At 31.4% G+C, this 19,632-nt stretch overlaps 2 protein-coding genes across 3 annotated transcripts in view; both read left to right on the forward strand.

The window, feature by feature from the left end:
- The window catches only part of LOC128171909 (transient receptor potential cation channel subfamily M member-like 2), a 35,719-nt gene that overhangs the window by 11,696 nt on the left and 4,391 nt on the right, over nt 1–19,632 (forward strand). The window contains exons 11-19 of the mRNA XM_052837677.1: nt 2,214–2,403; nt 4,776–4,880; nt 5,606–5,705; nt 5,843–6,074; nt 6,535–6,597; nt 6,759–6,911; nt 7,354–7,620; nt 7,784–7,976; nt 8,262–8,433. Coding sequence (XP_052693637.1) covers nt 2,214–2,403; nt 4,776–4,880; nt 5,606–5,705; nt 5,843–6,074; nt 6,535–6,597; nt 6,759–6,911; nt 7,354–7,620; nt 7,784–7,976; nt 8,262–8,433 — 1,475 coding nt within the window. The remainder of the gene's footprint in view (nt 1–2,213; nt 2,404–4,775; nt 4,881–5,605; nt 5,706–5,842; nt 6,075–6,534; nt 6,598–6,758; nt 6,912–7,353; nt 7,621–7,783; nt 7,977–8,261; nt 8,434–19,632) is intronic.
- On the forward strand, nt 13,149–18,685 carry LOC128171929 (uncharacterized). Of its 2 annotated transcripts, XM_052837712.1 has the most exons (4): nt 13,149–13,354; nt 15,952–16,037; nt 16,253–16,362; nt 16,871–18,685. In XM_052837712.1, exons 3-4 carry the CDS (start codon nt 16,279–16,281, stop codon nt 17,207–17,209), a joined length of 423 nt encoding a protein of 140 aa, XP_052693672.1. In that variant the 5' UTR covers nt 13,149–13,354; nt 15,952–16,037; nt 16,253–16,278; the 3' UTR covers nt 17,210–18,685. The 2 variants fall into 2 exon arrangements, with proteins under 2 accessions (XP_052693672.1, XP_052693673.1); XM_052837713.1 differs by lacking the exons at nt 13,149–13,354; nt 15,952–16,037 and having other exon boundaries at nt 16,108–16,362.

Below are 19,632 nucleotides of genomic sequence, written 5' to 3' on the forward strand. Positions count from 1 at the left end.
AGGGAGCGACTTTAGTTGAAATAATCGATTTTTGATCGGTAACTTCGCCGGAATTTCTTCCGAAAGAGAATTAAAAGGAGCCATGTATTCCGAGTTCATAATCGTGTAAATTAAATCCAAAGACAATAAAAAGATGTTTATGAATTTGAAAAGACGTTTTCACAGTCTCAGTTAAACCCTGTTGTGATTACCCGCGACTGTCTTATCTTTAGAGGTTATAAATACGGGCGATGCAAACACATATACCGTACATTGAAAATTACAATCGATAATCATTACATTTCTTGTTGATACTACAATTAGAAGGTAACTTGTAATTATTTAATAACTCTGCCAAATTAATGAAAAAGCGTTTGTTTACAGTTATCTTCAAAACTAAAAACTGTTGTAATTGGGTCATAGGGTAGGACTAATTTCTCCAAAAGACACAGTGCATAAACTGATTTTGTGTCACCTGGCTAACTCAATTACAAAACATTTTATCTATATAATGTATGAATGCATTAAAAAAAATGAAATTAAACAAATTGGATAAGTTTTTAAAAGTTGCTATCATTCTATGACCGACGCTTAAACGTTTGTTGATCATTAGAATTGTCTTGCTAAACATTATATGCTTGTGTACAGAAAAATCAAAAGGATGATGTGCTATAACTACTTTCTGGGGTCCTTTCTCATTTGATAAATAATTTGAAATCTGCAACAATTTCGGTATTTTTCAAACGAGTAAATAAAAACTTCTTTAAAACAGTTCTGACACATTATAGTTATGAGGATATCCGTGCATTATCATTATTTTAAAGAAAATATTGCAGCAGAAAGTCTTCTTGGTTTGTAGCCGTTTGTTGTTTTTGAGGGAATATGAAATAATTAATGGGCCTTAGTACAGAACTGATACCTGTATGCCTGACAATACATTAAATTATATAGCGTTTTAACACATCATGTGACAACATTTTCCAGTCCAATGTTTTCATCGATCAACTGAGTAAGGATATAAAACGTCACACAAGTTTACATCAGGTAAACAATTCTTTAAGGGAAGACCAATTATAAGTTTTTTACTGTAGCCTTAGCAACTTTTGCCACAGAGTTCTAACACTGCGTACTGCCTTCCAGACTAGCTGGCAATTCTCTGTCCGTCAATCATTGTTAACTTTCACATATGAGATATTAGCTGTGAAAATGAAATGTATCTCATCTGCATGATATATTCATAGAGCTTGGCATCTTAAATAAACACACTAAAAATATTCACTTAGATGTGGAAAATGAAAATTACACTAATATAAGTTCGATATTTTTTTTCTTAAGTACCAATATAACAAACAAGAAATATTGCAGGTAAATGGTAACTACCTTTTCCAGTATTTTCATCATATAAAATAAATATGCATTGCATGGCCTCTAAGACAACATATTAATGAAATAAAATGTTGGCACCCTTTAATTGTGTAGATTCAAAATGTTAAAATTATGATTACACACAATAAGGTAGGCCCACAATGGGTGCTGATCTTTAACTGATATACGTCTTAGGAAATGTATGATTTTTTTTAATCTTAAATGAGCTTATACTGTTCACATATGTGCAAAAACTGTAGGAAATAATATACCGGTGTTATATATAATTAATATATCACAATATTTTTTCACCCCTACCCCTTTATAAAATATTGAGTTTTAGGTCAGAAAATTATCATAGTACTTAACTTTGCTAAATATTAAATTTTACTGTTCTTAATTATTTAAGGACACACGAGACGTTCCTCAATTTTACATGATTTTCCTTGATAAATTATTCCTTATTTATTAACATTTAAACCTGTTGATTCCCAAAAATTCAAGGTTTATTACCAGGCTATTTTTAGAGCTATAATATTTAGAATTTTCCTTAAAATAGCATGCAAAATGCATTTGAATGCTTATAAATAGAGTCATAGTATATATTTTCACTTGAACACTTTATATCTAAATAAAAAAAAGTATCATATAACAGGAAAATATGATTATGGAATTACTTGGTGGAAATCTTCACATTGTGGAGATAGGAAAAAATAGAAAATAATGGAAGATAGGTCGCGTCTAACCGTAAAGTGTGTTAAGTCAATGTAGTTTGCCATTGTTGCTCAGGTGAGCGATGTGGCCCATTGGCCTCTTGTTTAAAGTCTTCTAGATGTTGTCTATAAAAACAGCATTAATTTCTTTGATAGCAAATACAAAAAGAGCAGACGAAAAACCTGTTTAAGAAATATAGAAAAATGACGGAAAAAAAGGATAAAACAGAGGAGAAGGGTGAACAGTGGATAGAAAATGTAGATAAAATGCAAAAACTATCAAAGTCGGTAGCAGAGGCAGCAAAGGAGCTGTGTTGCAGAATTTTAAAATACGAAAAAAGCAAAGGTATTTATTGAGGATATTCTTTTTATTATTTCCCAAAGAATGACACATTCAATAATACCATAGAATGACAATATTTATTTATAACCTAAATGTAAATTTATTAAGTTTGTCGGATAATTATTAAAAGGAGTCTGTTAATTTTTCATGACTTCTGTCATTTACATTGCTAACGTACTTTAAAGGGGCATGGTCACGATTTTGGTCAAATTTTATTTTTCTGTTTTTATTATTTACAATGCTTTAGGATTGCATTTCTAATGATCAAATGAAATTTGGGTGCCTGTTGATGAGTTTGAAGCAAGATACAGGGCTCACAATTCTTCGTCATGTAAACAAGGCTCGTGTCCTGTTTTTGTTTACATAGGTTCAATATACCATTAAAAAATCTGTTTTAAGCTGATTTGTCTATATTCTTATTCATATTAAGCATAAATAAACAGTTCATAACGATTAACACATTTGTTTTAGGTCTAAAACTGGAATTTTCACTTCAACGTTCAGAATGTAAACAAACTTTGTTTACATAGCAAGGAATTGTAAGCTCTGTAACTTGCTTATAACTCAACAAATGACACTGAAATCTTGGTTGCCTATTAAAAATGCCTTACTGAAGCATTTTAAACATTAAAATCGAAAAAAAAAATTTTGACCAAAATCGTGACCATGCCCCTTTAATTTTTACTACTAATTATCGTTTTATTTATTGATTTATTGATTGATATCTTGTTTGCTAAGTTCACATTGACAATGCAGGGATTACTCTGTCGAAACTCCATTTACAGTAAGGGACACGAGTTTCCAGGTTGACTTCAGATTATTAGGATTCAAAGCTGAAAAACAGTTTATTCTATCAAACAATTGTCATTTTTTCTGTAAAAAAAAACAACAACAAAAATTACAAATTTTACACGAAAACATGTTTTTGCTTAATTACAAAGGTCCCCGGTATGTAAGGGGGGTACTAGGTTATTTTTTATTATTTAAGAGATTAACTTTTTTACACATTCACAAATAATAAAATGAAATTGTATGCTTTATGTTTGTTTTTTTTTTCTTAATATATATTTTTTCCTAGTAATTTAATAAATTAATTGCATTATCTTTATTCTCCCAAAACTAATTATTTTAATCCAAGTTAGAGATCTTCAATACAATAGTAAAACTCTTTTGCGTACATGTTTATATTTGCTGAATAAAAATATTTAAAGCGTGTTGATGTTCGAATATTTGTTGTTGGCCATACCATTTTAAATTAAAGAATCAAAATGATAGATGGCACGATACTTTGCCATATATTTTGAATGTTACATATAATGTTTGGTATAATTGATTCATTCAAAAAGTATTAAAAAAAAAACCCAGATGATACCAATATTATGTTAAAAAAAAATTAATTGCGTACGATTTTTACTTTTTCCTACAAGGCTTGACTTTATCATCGCGTCATAAAAGCACAATGACAAGGCTCACAACGGAAACATCGTTTAAAAATTAAAATTTAAAAAAATCTATTTTGTATTTTAATTACTTAGTCTAATTTTATAAATGTATCAGTAACATTAAACACATGAATAATAGAGATTGGCAACCGATCAAAATCCCGTGGTCCCTATTGCAAATTGTTCCCAGTTTAAATCAGTATATCTTTCTAATAAACAATTATATTGAAATATAAACAGCAAAAACCTATTACCAAAGCATTCAAAATATTATATTTTCATGCGTTTATGTCATATAAACAATAAAAAAAGAGTAGTTTTAGGAGGCAGTTGGTTACCTGTCGTCCGAGACTTCGCCGATGTTTTACAGCTGACCAATATATTTTTTTTACATTAATCTTATTATTTATTTTTTTTTTGTTTCAAAAATGTCTAAAACCTACGCACACCTTTCATTAAAACAATATACTTATGGTTTAAGATCATTATCTCAGTTTACGAAAATGAAGTTCTCAAAGTAAGGTTGGTACCATTTTTTAACAACAAAACACGCTAATGGCGGAGTTGCCAATTTCTGTTATTTATGTCTCTGGTAACATGTCTAACACTTTATTTTACTAGAATGCTTCAAACATGTACAGTAAAAACTTAAATAAGCCACTATCAGTCGGAACATTTTACTCCTAAGATGAAAAGTCTATGGTTTAAGTTTGAAATTCCAAAGCTTAAGTTGAAAATTCCGTAATGAAACTTGGAAATTTCAAGATTTAAATTAGAAAAATCTTGGCAATAATGCACCTAAATCATGCTCCAGATACTCTGTTACCGTTCATTTGAATGCAAACAGAAATGTGACACTATGAAATGTAATAATCTTGTGATAATGTGTTTTCAATGGACATATCTGGATATCAAATTTCATAAATATTACAGAATCTACTGAAACATCAACCATTTCCGATATATTACTGTGGGCAATCTTCGCTAATAGAAAGGAATTAGCTGAAATTTGCTGGCTTAGATGTGGAAACCATTTATGTAAGCTTTTTAGATTTTTTAAACATTTCGTGAAAAAATTGCTAAAATATAAGGCTTTCAATTTGTTTTCAATAAATATGCCTTCTAACACATTTGATTAGAAATAAAAGAACGAATCAAATTATTTCCTTTTCTATCATATGATATACGTGTCGAAAATGTAATAAAAATGAAACTGATCAAAGTTTTATATAGATTAAATTAAATGTAATTTGAAAAAAAAATTGTATAAAGAGATCTGCCACAACTGTCCGTGTTTATCAATTTCCAATTATTGTGTTCATTCATGATCACTGGAAAACCCATTATACTGGGACTTGTACAAATAATTAGTTTTTCTTGTCGAACAAATAACGTATGTCACATACATTTCATGTTTCAGAGCTGAAATACAAATATCATGGAATAAATATTAATATATGTAAAAAAGTTCGAACTCAAAAAACTATACTGTTTCTTTTTTCGTCGAAGAGCTAAGAATTTTTTGTTTGATAATCTTTGTATTTTACGATTTTTTAATAAACGTATACCATCAAGTCTCGCATGTAATATGCAAAATTAAATAAACTTGGTTAATCTTTCGCCAAGTCTGTATAACCAAGGTTTCTTTTTTATAATATTTAGACAATTTCGATATTTTTTTTCAAAGAAAATATATTTTTGACTAATGTTGTTTACGTCGGTTTGGCTTTTTTGTGTTTGCAATTGTTATTTGGTTGTTTTAGTGACTGGATTGCTGTGTTCAGCTATTCTCAAGAAACTTTCCAAGAAGGCCAGTAATGTCAAGGAACAGCTTTTGTCGAATGATTTGGAACAACACTCAAAGTAGTTTTGTTTGCAATAACCAGAAAACTACTGAACTAACCTAACATTTATCTAATCAGTGTGCTTATCCGTATTATTATATATAACAAAATAGGAACTCATTACTTAAAAAATGTTATTCAAAATTGGTTTTTCAGAATGTTCGAACAACGTTGTATCGCATTGATGGATAGTATGTACAACGAAAACACAAAACATGCCATCGAAATGATGGATGACGAGGCGGTTGTTTGGGGAATCCACTCCAGCCCGTTGACCTTTGCTTATGAAAATTTCATGTATGATATTGTAGCTCATACATGTTCACAAAAGAACATGAATAAGCAATGGTACAACAATTTGGCACCAGACTTGAAGCCTTTCTTCCTGGTAAGCATTTCCGTTAAAAGTAAACTTATCTTTATGATATCGTGTTATGTTAACTATTCTAGACAAATAATTTTCTTTCAGTTCTATTTCAATTGCAATACTCATATAAACTTAAAATTTAAATATAAGATCAGAATGTGGTTTTCTTTGATCATCTTTGATTTATGTATGCTTGTACTTTTCGTTTATGCCCCTTAAAAATGCAAAACAATACTTGACGGATAAAATGAGAATAAATGTGTATTGAATTTCAGTTTATCGCATAATTGCAAAACATAAAGACATTTTCGTTGGCATTTAATCCCACTCGGTTAGGGGTAAACCCTAAAACATTTTTGAATTTCCAAAATTAATACTTTAAATATGTTTCTTTTTATTTTATTCAAGAACATGCATTATAGTTTTACATTGTAAAATTGTTTTCTTATTAAAGGAAAAATTTTAATCAATATGATTTCAGTCTGCTTTTAAAGAGAAAAAGAAGTTCCTCACTGCACCCTTGACAAAATACTTATTCAATTATGTAAGTGGAAATATACAACTAATATAAGCAAAGTTATGTTATTTCATTCATGTGAAACTTTTAATTGTTAACTTCGGATGTTTAAGTTGTACGTACTTTTCTTTATTAATTTTGGAAGGAAGAGATAAAGTTGTCCCTAATAAAAACGTTCATTATTTCAGATGATGTTTTTTACAATGCTTGTAATGTACAGCGCCTTTGTACTCACGAGTATCAGCACCAGATACTATGTACAGGACATTGCTCGAGTGTTTGAATATTATGTGTATTTCTGGGGAGCTGGAGATTTTATTGAAGAACTGATAAGCTGTTTTGTAAGTTTAAAAATCTGTAGTTTTAAACAATTTTAAAATACTTATCAAACTACACTGTCAGCTTATTCGTTTTGGTGTCTACATAATGTATGAGCAAAAATTTAAAAAAATGGATATTCTATAACATCGAAAGAATAAAGGTATGTGTTTTGATCACACATTTATCAATCAAGCATTATTCTTCCGACCTTACTACAGAAAAATATTATAATTATTCCATACTCTCTCTCTCTCTCTCTCTCTCTCTCTCTCTCTCTCTCTCTCTCTCTCTCTCTTTGCGCGTGTGTGTGTGTAAGTGTCGTATATTTATATGAAACATTTTTTTTTCAAACAAAAAGTGTATTGTTAGATAATTTTTTTTCCGGATAAACTGCGCATACTTTGAAACATTGCGTTGCGTTGCTTCTCTAAGCATCGTGCACTTTACACGTTTTCCTTTTAGGGATGCTTGGAAGCCCAGGGTCGCTCACACAGAAGCTATTACTCCAGAATGAAACGATATTTATATGATTTCTGGAATGTAGTGGATTTGCTGTCATACATTTTGCTTATTGCTGCATTGTTTGTTCGACACTTTTACATTGACGAGACATTTACCATTGCAAGACGCATGTTTGCCTTGTCTCTGCTTGTCATGTATTTGAGATTCCTGGAAGTGTTTCTGATTCACCGAAAACTTGGGCCAACCCTTATCATGATAAAAGAAATGGTATGTGAATTAATGTATTATATACTGAACGCAATTTGTACAAGATTTTAAATGCAAAATATGGCAGATGGACAACATATATCGTGATTTTACTGTCCTTTTCGTAAAAGGTTCACTATTCATTTTGGAAATTAAGCTTAAAGACAAATTTTTCAATTCTAAGCTGAAAGACCTACTCGGATTCCTGTCCATTGCTGTATTTTTGGTATTGGGAGTTGGTATATATTATCATGCCAACCTCTGGCCAGATCATCAATCAATATGGAGCGGTGATTGGACCAACTGGAGAATCTGGACCATTATATACTATCCCTACTGGCAGCTTTATGGGGAATTGAATCTTGATTATCTTGATGGTAAGTGAAATGAGCATATAATTTATAAATCAGATTAATATAATCGTTAGACTATTGCATATTCATCATTTTAGTAAATAGTAGCCCATGAAAAATATAGACGGCACTGGAAAAGGTCTTCACATTTTTTCTCAAAAGTCTTCAATTTCAAGTTTGTCTATGAACGTAATTAAATTTCAATTTGACCATTTCATTTTTGTTGGAAATATTTGTGTTGATCTTTTTTTTTCTTGAAGAGATACTGTACCAGAGATGTTTATAACATTTTATCGAATAAAATTTTAGGTAGTAAGCCAGATTTCGAAGAGGACAAATGTACCAATATAACATCTGAATGGGAGTCTGATACTTCTAAAGAACGTTGTCCCCAAGAAGATTGGACTGTTCAAGCCGTGGCTGCATTCTACCTTCTATTCTCAAATCTCCTTTTGGTTAACCTTGTTATCGCAATGTTTAGGTAAGACTTTTAAACTGTGAATTTGATAAGACAGCTTGTTGCAAGAGACTGCAATTGGAAATGTTTTTCTAACGACCAATTTTTAAAGATATGTATTTAATATATTGTTGAATAATAGAACAATTATGGCACAACCTTTTTAATATTCATAACAAGTCGACATGAAACTCGATTGTTTTAGATTTTTGTTAAATTTTTTTTTTCATCTTATTATTAAATATAGTAATTTACCGTACAAAAATATAACCATTCGTGACATTTGTCCCTACAATTTCCCTGTCCACTTGTAGCAATTCAGTTGAATTGCAATTTTTAATCTCTGTTGTTGTATTTTAAAGCTTTTATACACTGGATGAAAAGTCCAGTTTCCGCAAAATGGAAACTATATGGAAACTATGCGGAAACCTGAAGTTGATGTTTCCCCAATAGTTTACGCATTACGGAAACTATTATATGGTTTCCAAATGGTTTCCATTTGCGGAAACTCTTAATATGGTTTACAAATGGTTTACGCACTACGTAAACTAATTGGAAAAGTGAATATATAATCAATATATGAGTTTACATTGTTTCCAAATAGTTTCCATTCATGGAAACCATGTAATGGTTTACAAGTAGTTTACGCACGAGTAAACCTACTGGAACTAATAAGCCCCAAAAAAGGCTTATTAAATCTGTGTCAGTATGACAGTATTCCTTATTTAGATATTTACATGGTAGCAATATAAAACACCCTATCTAGTGAACTAAAACATATTCATTAAAACTAGGATGCATGACAAAGATAAGAATTAAAAGATTGACTTTTATTAATGTCAAAAATTCCAAACACCAAGGGTCATAAATTGTTTTAAGTTGGTCCTTAGAGTAAAATCTAAACCCTATCCTTCTAAAGCATTAAGATATAAACACACACAGCAAATTTCAGCTCACTTTATGCCTGAATGAAAAAAATTTATTCTGAAATCTGTGAAAAGTTTTTCAATTTATCCTATTTTAGACTTGATCAGTCGCCTTCAAGCCTAAGAAAAACATCCTCCAATGTATGCAAGAAAAGTCTACATCACTGTCAAAAAGGGGGTAATAATATGTTTTGAAGACATTTCAATATGACAGACATACAATCTAGATACTGTATTATCTAATATCAATATATTTTTAGCCCTTAAACAGGAGATGAACATATGCATATAAAGTTAATAATAAATATAAGAATATAATTTCCTATTGGCTCTTGTTTTAAATTTACTGAAATGCGTAAACAAGTGTTTAATTTGAGTTACATATATGAATCTATTATTAATAGAATAAATCTTTTTTTTTTTCAAAACAGTTACATAATAGTATAATGTTTATAAGTAACGTGTAGCTCATAATATCAAAATTTTACAAATTTTACTACTACAAGTGTTAAAAAAGTGACATTTAATGATATATTTTGCTTCAATGCATCACATTTGAGATAGATTTCAATCATGAAGATACATTCACTGAAGTTGCTGCGCATGCTAAATTTAACTTTTGTCTGAAGGAACATGCAGGATCTTGACAGTTAAACTTATAGCCATATTCCTTTTTTAAAAATATGAATGATTCAGTTATTCCACTCCACCTATCCGCCATTGCCATAACATTACCTAGGCCTATTGAGTGAAACACTTAATTATTTCTCTTACTATCATGCTTAATCTGAGGTATCAGCATGCATTATTATGTATAAAAAATGAACATTGAAGTTTGAAATGCTATATATCCTTATGTAGTTGTATTTTACTCCTTCAATCAATTAATCTAAAAAACTATAAATAATCACTATATAACTATTAGCAATAGTGTATAGGTTGTGTTTGTTTGAATTACCAAGACACTTTAACTGTTATGATTTATAAGTCATTAATTAAGTACATTGTTTTGTAAATTCAAGAAAACTCTGCATGAGTTAATAATTAAATTATGTTATATGTAACTTAACTTTACCCCCCCCCCCATCACCCCCTTTCTCCCCCATCACCCCCTTTCTCCCCTTCCCCGGTATAATTCAAGAATTTTTTACCCAGAATAGTCTAGAGTTACCGTGATGATGCATAGTATCGTAAAGTACGTGTAAATATTATTATAAAACCACACAATATTAAAATATCAAGATCTAACCTAAAAATAAAACCGGATGTAGCCATTTCAGGTGCGTTTGATTTATACGTACAATGTACGTACAGTGCATGCAATTTATTATATGATATTATAGACCATCCACTAATATACTGATTAATATGAATACTATTCTTATGTTTGTGTTTAAATTTTCATGCATAAAATGAACGAAATAAATAAGTCATTTTTAATTGCGGCAAATAAATTATGCACATATATATCTAACGATGTGTTCCTTTCCCTTCTGCTGAGATATTATATTTTTGAATTATTGGGGAAAAAACAACATAAAAATCTCGAGATCCGTTTGTAGAACAGTTTACTGTAAATTTGAGAGAGAGAGAGAGAGAGAGAGAGAGAGAGAGAGAGAGAGAGAGAGAGAGAGAGAGAGAGAGAGAGAGAGAGAGAGAGAGAACAGGTGTGAAACACCTGTGCTTCTTGGAGGACAGGTGTGCCCCTGTGTGCAATTTCCGAATTCGCTGGTTAATCAGCTCTATTGTTTCTTTAATCGAAAAAAACCCCTGCAATCCACATAGAATACACAGGTAACTAACAGGAAACACCTGTGCTCCTTGGAGAACAGGTGTGCCCCTGTGTGCAATTTCCGAATTCGCTGGTTAATCAGCTCTATTGTTTCTTAAATCGAAAAAAACCCTGCATTTCACATAGAATACACAGGTAACTAACAGGTAACAATACGATCAAAGAACAATATATTCACCACCTCCTATGGGGGCAATACAGAAAGTAATGCAAGCTGAAAAAAAAGAAAGGAAAAAAAAAAGAATAATTATAAATGAATATATGAAATAAAATACCTTGACATACACAGATAATTATTTAAAAAAAAAAACAACATTTTTTAATTAAAAAAAAGATGAAATGGTCTTATCCTTTCATGCCCAGTTTGCGTTGAAAAAATGTAAGCTACATTACAATGATCGTGTTTAAAGCAGTATCTTTATTGTGTTCATTTTTTATGCAAGAAAACGAACTTAATTTCATTTACACCTTTTTTCCAAAGCAAAACAGAAGAAAATCATAGGGATGTGTTTGGTTTGGATTGGTACAAAATAAAGATTGTCTTTGTTGTTAGTTTTAAATAGCGCAAAAGAAATTTCTGTTTTTGTTATTAACATTCATTTGAAGATATTTTAAATCGATTGTTGTGGAAAAAAATCCCGATTATTTCCAAAAATCAGGAACGTATATACTGTTATATATGTATCTGCAAAAATTAAGTTTGTTGTAAACTTCGATACCCTCAAAATTATGGTTTATATATTTTGATGAATCAGCGCTTAGATAGGCGTTCATATCATAGGCGTCGGAACCGAGGGCTGGGGGGGGGGGGGGAGGGGGGCTTAACACCGTCCTTCACTTTTTCTGCAAAGTTAGACCCAACTATTGGGCACGTAGCATCATAGAGAGTTCAGCCCCCCCCCCCCCCAATTTTTTTCTCGCAGCAGAGATATAATAGAGCTCCTAAATTTACCCTTGAAAAGATTGAAATAATGAGAAGTTTGAGTCATAGGTATATAAGCCCCCCCCCCCCCCCCCCCCCCCCCCGATTAGAATTTTCATGATTTTGAAGATTAGGGTTTTTTTTATGTTTTTTCTTCTTCTTTTTCTTTGCTTGTCAAGATTTCAGAGGATTAGTCCAGTCCCCACTTTCAATTTGCTTCCGTTGCCACTGCATATTTACGATAACCTTTAATTTACTTAGACGATACGAAATGATTGTAAAATAGAATATATAGAGTTCCATGCAACTGGTACACATTATAGTAAAATTATAATAATGTATTTATGAACAATTTGATATGAATAATGATAATTGGCAAATTGTTGCTTGCCAGACTTAAATTCAAAATATTGAAACTGTTAAAAAGATATCATATTATCAAAATTAAAGATCATAAATACAGTTAGAATTCTACATTAAAAAAACATAATGAAAAAATACATAAATAAAGCAATCCCACAATTCCTTTCCTGAGCTCTGATTGGCTGTTCGTTTTCGCGGGTCCATCTTCGGGTCCAGTTTCAGAGCCCAGTTACTCGTTAATTTAAACTCAAAGTTGTACGACGTTAGAAATAGACCAGAGAACCGCTGATCGTGTTTTGTCTGAGCTGGCTCATCTGAGGGAAATGTTTTCGTCCAAGAGCAAGAAGGCCCTCAAGATGCCCGACGGAATTCAAGTAAGTTTTAAAATAGCTAGATCGGCTGGAGAAAAAAATGGCGCCATTGGTTTGTTTGATTTCAGTTTTAAAAAGTTACTGCTTAAAACTCGGTAAATGGAACAAGAATCGATAAATTTATTATCATAAGAACAACATTGATATTTTGCAATGCTAAAAATTGTGAACAAACATCAAATGTACTGATTTCCTCGGCATATTGCCGATCGTTCGAACATCAAAGACTTGGCGCCATTTTCTCATGTGTTTTTCAGTCGCATTTCGTCTCATGATGAGTATATTAGCGACTATTGGCAACAATAATCTTTTGATACCTGTTTAAATCGATTTTTAAAACATCGTATCAGTCTATCAGATCACCATTAAATATATCGTCAACTTTGTTCGGAAATAAACGGCATCCGATTTTATACTTTATAGTTTAATTCACATGATATCCGGTGTAGACTGAGTCTTGTAGACAAACCCAGCGATTAACGAGTTGTTTTTACTTATAGAGAGCTGTAAGGCAAGTCATCAGAAAGCTGAAAAAAGATGTAGAAAACCCCCTAGTAGTGGATTATGACAAGTAAGTTTGTAGAAGTTACTGAAAACTAGGATGTGACGATTTTCTTTTGTTAGTCAACTTAGTGTGCCTGGTTTTACATGTTCTATAGTAGCTGTTGAGCTGTTAGGATTTTTTTGTTCGAAAATTATGCAAAATTATCCCCAAGCGCTTTGTTCATACTATAAGTATTTACCATGATAACTACCATAGTTTATAGTACAGTAAATATGTCCACTGCATGAAACAATTATAGTATGATAGTTCAAAATTGCAAATTGTTTAGAATCTGCAGGAAAACTAAACTTTACATGCATTGGGTGTAAACAGAGAATTTTTTTTATTATGACATTGGGTATGGTTTTTTTAACTGTAAAAGTTACAAACAGGATAGGACGGCTTAAGAATGATTCAAAATTTGGCATGGCGTCGTATTAGTGATCGAATAAGGAATCAGCATCTGCTGATTCAGGCCTCTCACACCCATTTTTGGTACTGGGGCCAGGGCCAATGAATTTGGAAAAATATGACGTTTTGATAGAAATTGGGACTTTTTCTCCTTCTTTATGTACAGTCCCCTTAACATATGGTAATATGGTAAATTGATATATTGGTATTATGCGACACATTCATGTGGATAAGAGTGCATTATAGCTATAATACTTTCACCGGTTTATAATCTTCTTATTTTACAATTTTTAACCAAGATATACATTTTAAATATTTTGGGAATAAGTAGAATCCCCTGGCCAAGCTGGATTTGAACTCATGACCTATAGATTTGAAGTGGATCCTCTAACCTACTGGGGTACTCTTTGCGAGAGAAACTATTTAAAGAATTACACTTGATTTTATTTTTTATTTCGAAAAAATGTCATATACCATGATACTACCTGAAAGTCAATAAATGTGTTCAGGAATAAGACAAATAGATAATCTTATGTTGGTTGAGGTCTCAATTTGTATATGGTTGGCAATAAATGATAGCACATTTAAGAAAAAAAAACACTTATTATTAATGAATATATAAATATTTATAATCAATTAGGTGTGTTAAGTACATTTTATATATATGCATACATATTCAGGTTTCAATTTTGAAAAAAAAAAGTTGCTTGGTATTCAAAGGTATTGGGGTATAACTTCTCTAGAGCGACAGCTTAAAGTGCTTTCAATGATTTAGGGTTCTAGTTTAAATGATTCATGGTGTTGGAAACAAAATCAGACACTCCCAGTGACCTACAATTGGTTGACTTGGCTTTTGGGAATTCAATCTTTTTCATATCCTCATTCTGCTATGTTTTCATTTGCTCTTTAATAAAATGTTTCTGATATATACAGTTACTTGCATAATGAAAGGTTGCCGGTTTCCAAATTTCAGAAGTCAACATTCAAAAGGTTTTTTTTCTTTATTAGTCCCCTACCAGTATCACCGGAGGGGACTATAGCTTTCCTCTGTGTCCATCAGTCCGTCTGTCTGAACCACTTCAGTTTTACACACTTTTTTTTCTTTATGCGTTAGAGGAATATTATGAAACTTGCTGAACAACTTCAAAACATCAAACTACAGATCAAATTTACAATTTTGTAGCGTCTGGTTGACATATATTTGAGAAAATTAATTTTTCATATTTCAATTTTTTAATGTTCTGGTTTGTTATCAGGTTTGGTGTGTGTTGAATAAATGAGGCAGTATGATTGTACAATGTAGTCATCTGCAGTGATTATATCATGCGTTACTTTTACCATTCCTTTTATCATTTCTAACAAACAAATTAGTTCTGTAAAATAGTGTCAAGTATTGTGTTGTAAATTTAATCGCCAAGTTTTTTTGGTATTATTACAATCGGGTTCTATTTTGGGTTGGGCTATTTAACTGTTTGGATTAATTCGGGGTACAGAAGACGGTAAGAAATGATATTGTGAATAACAGTGCAAAGTTTTTACAAATTTCTACCAGTGAATACTTATTGGACATGGTGAAATTACAGGAGATAGAATAAACAGTATTATTTTCCCTATTTTGTATTTAATTTCTGTATCAACTATATAGTTTGAATTTCCTCTGTTCTTTTATCTCTGATTAAAGGATAACATCTCGTTTATAATAGTTTTGAAAAAGTTGTATGCTTTGAAGCTTTTATAGAATAATACAAACCAGTAGGGGACGAGTATAGTGTGTGCAATACTCTCAGAGTGCTTGTTGTGTTAGTAAATGTACCAGTATAAACTTTGACATCACGATCTTTTGCAAATGTAAAAAAAACAACATTGAAATACTGTTTACTGTGGTAGTTGTTTTTGAGATGAAAAAATAATAGGTGGCCAGTCTTAAACTTTGAAAATGGAAGGTATGTCACATCCATCTTATCTGGGATATTGTAAAATTGTTCCAATCAAAAGTTTGTTTCTGTATGTTGATATTATATTTAAATCACTATTTAATGGTCAGACTTGTGTGAATACTGGCAATTGAAAGCTCATTTGGTAGAGCACCTGACGAGAGATTCATGGGCTAGGGTTCAAATTCCGATCTGGTCTATCATTATTTCTCCCAGCCTGTTACACTTGATACTCATCCATGAAACTTTAACTTTAAAATATTTTTTTTTTTATATAAGGTTTGAAAACAATGATATAAGGACAATTGTGCGAGAAGTTAGGAGAAGCTACACCAACTATGATTGGGGATCAGGTACCATTGAAGGTAAAGTAAACTGATGTTTCAAATGTCACAATAATTGATATTTTTAATGTATATATATATGACTGTAGATATCATAGTTTCTCAGAGAACCATAAATCAAAATTCAAAGATGTAATCTACAAGGTCTAAATATGTCTAAACTAAAGTGATATTCGATTGCAGGTAGAATATAAACACTGTCTTTAGCGCATATTAATTTTGTATTAATTTTTCAGAGGCATTAAGGCGAGTATGGAGAAACATGCGTGATGAAGAAAGAAGACGCGAGAAAGGGAAAAAGGAACTCCACAGACGCCAGAGTAAACAGGCAAAGCGCATTAGAGATGTAAGATTTACTTCGACAGATTTCTTTCAGACTACCAAGTCATTCTTCATTGATTTAATATCAAATGATTTGTTTAGAATTAATAGTTATCATTATTCAGTCCTTTGAACTTCAACATTATCTTGGGTGGATATGCATTCTGATGCATTGATATAAATGTATAAAAGAAATTAGTAAATGTGTATGCTACATGTAGAATCAACAAGTGGCGGTAGTTCCTTTGTGTTTAGTGTTTGACCTTTAAGAGGGCTACATGGTTGTGGCCATTATTAGGCTATATTTACCTTCTTGCAATGAAGAGCTTTGTATAATATACGTGTAATGATAAATATTTCAGGCAGATCTGATGTTAATTTGTTGACCATACAGCCTCCTTAGGCTAAAAGAGGCCTCCCACTCTTAAAATTATATCCAGCTTGAATAGCCAAAATATTTAATGAATCAATGTAGAAAGATAACCTTTTAAAAATGTCAAAGAATGTAATAAACAGAGATTTAACTTTTTCAGAAATTAAAGAGTAAATGCACTCAGCTGAAAAATGATGCCATCTACAAGAAAAAGGACCGAAAGAAGATAAGAAAATGCCTACCCAAGGAGGCCACATCACCAGAAGTGACAGACGAAGATGAACCAACACAGCGTGTTGCGATTCCCTTTGTGTGGGAATCAAGTCTTCTGCGGGCAATCAAGTGTGATCTGGACAGAGGATACAGCGATTCTCTCGGGATTCAACAAAGGAGGCAGAAGTCTAAAGTGACCAGGAGTGCCACTGAGATGACCATGACCCCACCTCCAAGGGACATTCCCGGCTGGGCAATCTCTACAACCTATCACCTTGATGGCTGAACCGTAGTGAGATCTCTAATCTCTTCATCAACCAATCCCTCTGTGCCATAAAGTCCACCTTCTTTTCAGTTTTTGTAAATGGGAAAAATGCCATAGAATTGTTAAGTACATACATGATTTCCTGTCTAATATTTTTTTACAAGTAAATTCTAATTATTGTAGAGAAAAAAATTATTAATATTTTCATCTTTTCATTTGTATAGTGCTATGAAATTAAGGCATTGTTATGCATATTTTGCGCTTTAAAGATTATAGTTTGTTATAATAATATATTATTTATTTTAGAAAAAAAGGTTACCTGTAACTGGATTATCTTTTTATTGAAATAAGGGTTTTTTTATAGTGCTTAGAAATGAAGCTAGTGTTTTAATGTTTGAAAGAAATTATGATATATGCATTGATGGATTTTTTTATCAGGCAAACGAAAGGGGGGGGGGGGGGGGGTCAGAGAAGCACAACTTCTATAAACGGATGCACAGACTTTTCATACTTTTTAGATATTTAGGGAGCAATGTGTTAATGGGTATATTAGTTAATACCAGTAAATTTTGGTTCCAGTATTTTTTAGGGTATTTTGACCCTTGAATTTAATAATTTTGTGTTGTTAAAGATGTGCATAAGTTTTTATCTGATGATTTTTTTTCAGTTATACCCCTTTATCAAATAATTTTGTGTGTTAGTACAAGTAATGGGGTAATGGGAGTTTGTGATTTTTTTTTCTTCATTTTTTCAAAAATTATATTTGTTTATGATTTTAACACAATTTTAGAAAATCTTTATCAAGGGAATTGTAAGGTTGGCCCTGTCATTAATTTAAAAAAAAAAACGTCTGTGTTCCAACCTTTATAAAACTATGCATCTTACCCCACTACACATAGACATACACTGTTTATGACATTATGTCACAAGATGGTGATTGGTGATTTGTTTAATTCTTTGTATCAATTGATTTGGTTGTGCATCATCAAAACTAAGTGGTTTAAGTACTGTGCTTGTGAAAAGTAGATCATGAGTTCAAATCCGTTTTGGATTTTTGTTCAATTTGACTTTAACACATGAGCCCCCCCCCCCCCCCCCCCAAATCAATCAAATGTATATACATGTGTATTTAAAATACAATGTTTTAAATTTAAATTCAAATGTCCTCTTGCATTAAATAGTGAAAAAAAAATTGATGACATTGTATTGCACAAACTGCAATTTTAGACAGGTCCAATAATCATACATGCATTGGTCTATAGATTGCAAGTGAGAAAGATAAAGATTGCAGATTATTATGCTTGTGTGTGATTGATTTATTGTTACATGTATTAGGTTTTGTGTATATCAAGATGAAGTTATTTATGGGAAACTGACAAAAATATGATAAACAACTTTTATATTTAATACCAGATTTGTTGCATAGATTTGCAATTTTATTACATGTACTATGATCTGAAATTTCATAAATGTACATAGTGCTTGTATATTTTGAGAATTTACCATTACCATTAATTGTTATGCAATAAATTGCTTTGATGATGAATGTCTTTAATTTCTTATCAATATATGAACATCTGATTCAATTGGTCAGGAAAGAATATATTATATATTCTACACAATATTTTTGTACTGAAAAAAATTGATAAAAAATTGAAGTTTATTAATGGTTTACGCATTGCGTAAACTTAGGCTGTCCACCATTCCAGGTGGTTTACGCAGTGGAAACTTCAGGTTTATGATTGGTTTCCGCAGCGGAAACCTGCCGGAACATTGAGTTTATCTATGGTTTCTGCACTGCGGAAACAATTAGTAAACCTCATGTTTCTGCAAGTTTCCGCTGCGTAAACCACCTGGAATGGTGGACACCCTAAGTTTACGCAATGCGTAAACCTATGTAAACTTCAGGTTTCCAAATGGAAACCTTGTGTAAACCATGAATTTTCTTGAGTTTCCGCACAGTTTCCATAAGGTTTCTGGTGTACGGAAACTGTATTTTTCATCCAGTGATATTTCAATCCGAAACAAAAGGTAATTATCAAATGACATTGAAATTGTCATCTTGTTTTCATACATTTGTTTTGTACTAGAATAAATTTTTGTCTTTGAGTATTTGTTAAATTTGTACAGAAGTGAGCAAGCAACATTCTCTATTTATTTAACACTGCACAAGAAATGCAAATAAATCACATTTAAAAAAGGAGTGTTCTCGTTATCAAACATACTTCTTATGATAAGAAATTCATGAAATTTTGACACAGTAAAACAAATCATATAACTAAATGATTCTATCAAATTAATCAAATTTGACATCCTTGTTTTCGCATAAAGGTCAGGTAAAGGTCACTACCTTTTTCCTTAACTAACCAATGATAAAAATAAATGCAGTTCTTTGCAGTTATGTATACATCTTTTTAAGCTATGAAGATTATGTTCTTCAATGA

Source organism: Crassostrea angulata, chromosome 2, assembly GCF_025612915.1.
Source record: "Crassostrea angulata isolate pt1a10 chromosome 2, ASM2561291v2, whole genome shotgun sequence".
Classification (NCBI taxonomy): Eukaryota; Metazoa; Mollusca; class Bivalvia; order Ostreida; family Ostreidae; genus Magallana; species Magallana angulata.

Bases quoted from the DNA above. Each gene is read 5' to 3' on its own strand.
- LOC128171929 (XM_052837712.1), top strand. From the start codon at position 16,279: ATGCGTGATGAAGAAAGAAGACGCGAGAAAGGGAAAAAGGAACTCCAC. The intron at 16,363-16,870 runs GTAAGATTTACT...TAACTTTTTCAG, and splicing joins AGGCAAAGCGCATTAGAGAT to AAATTAAAGAGTAAATGCAC.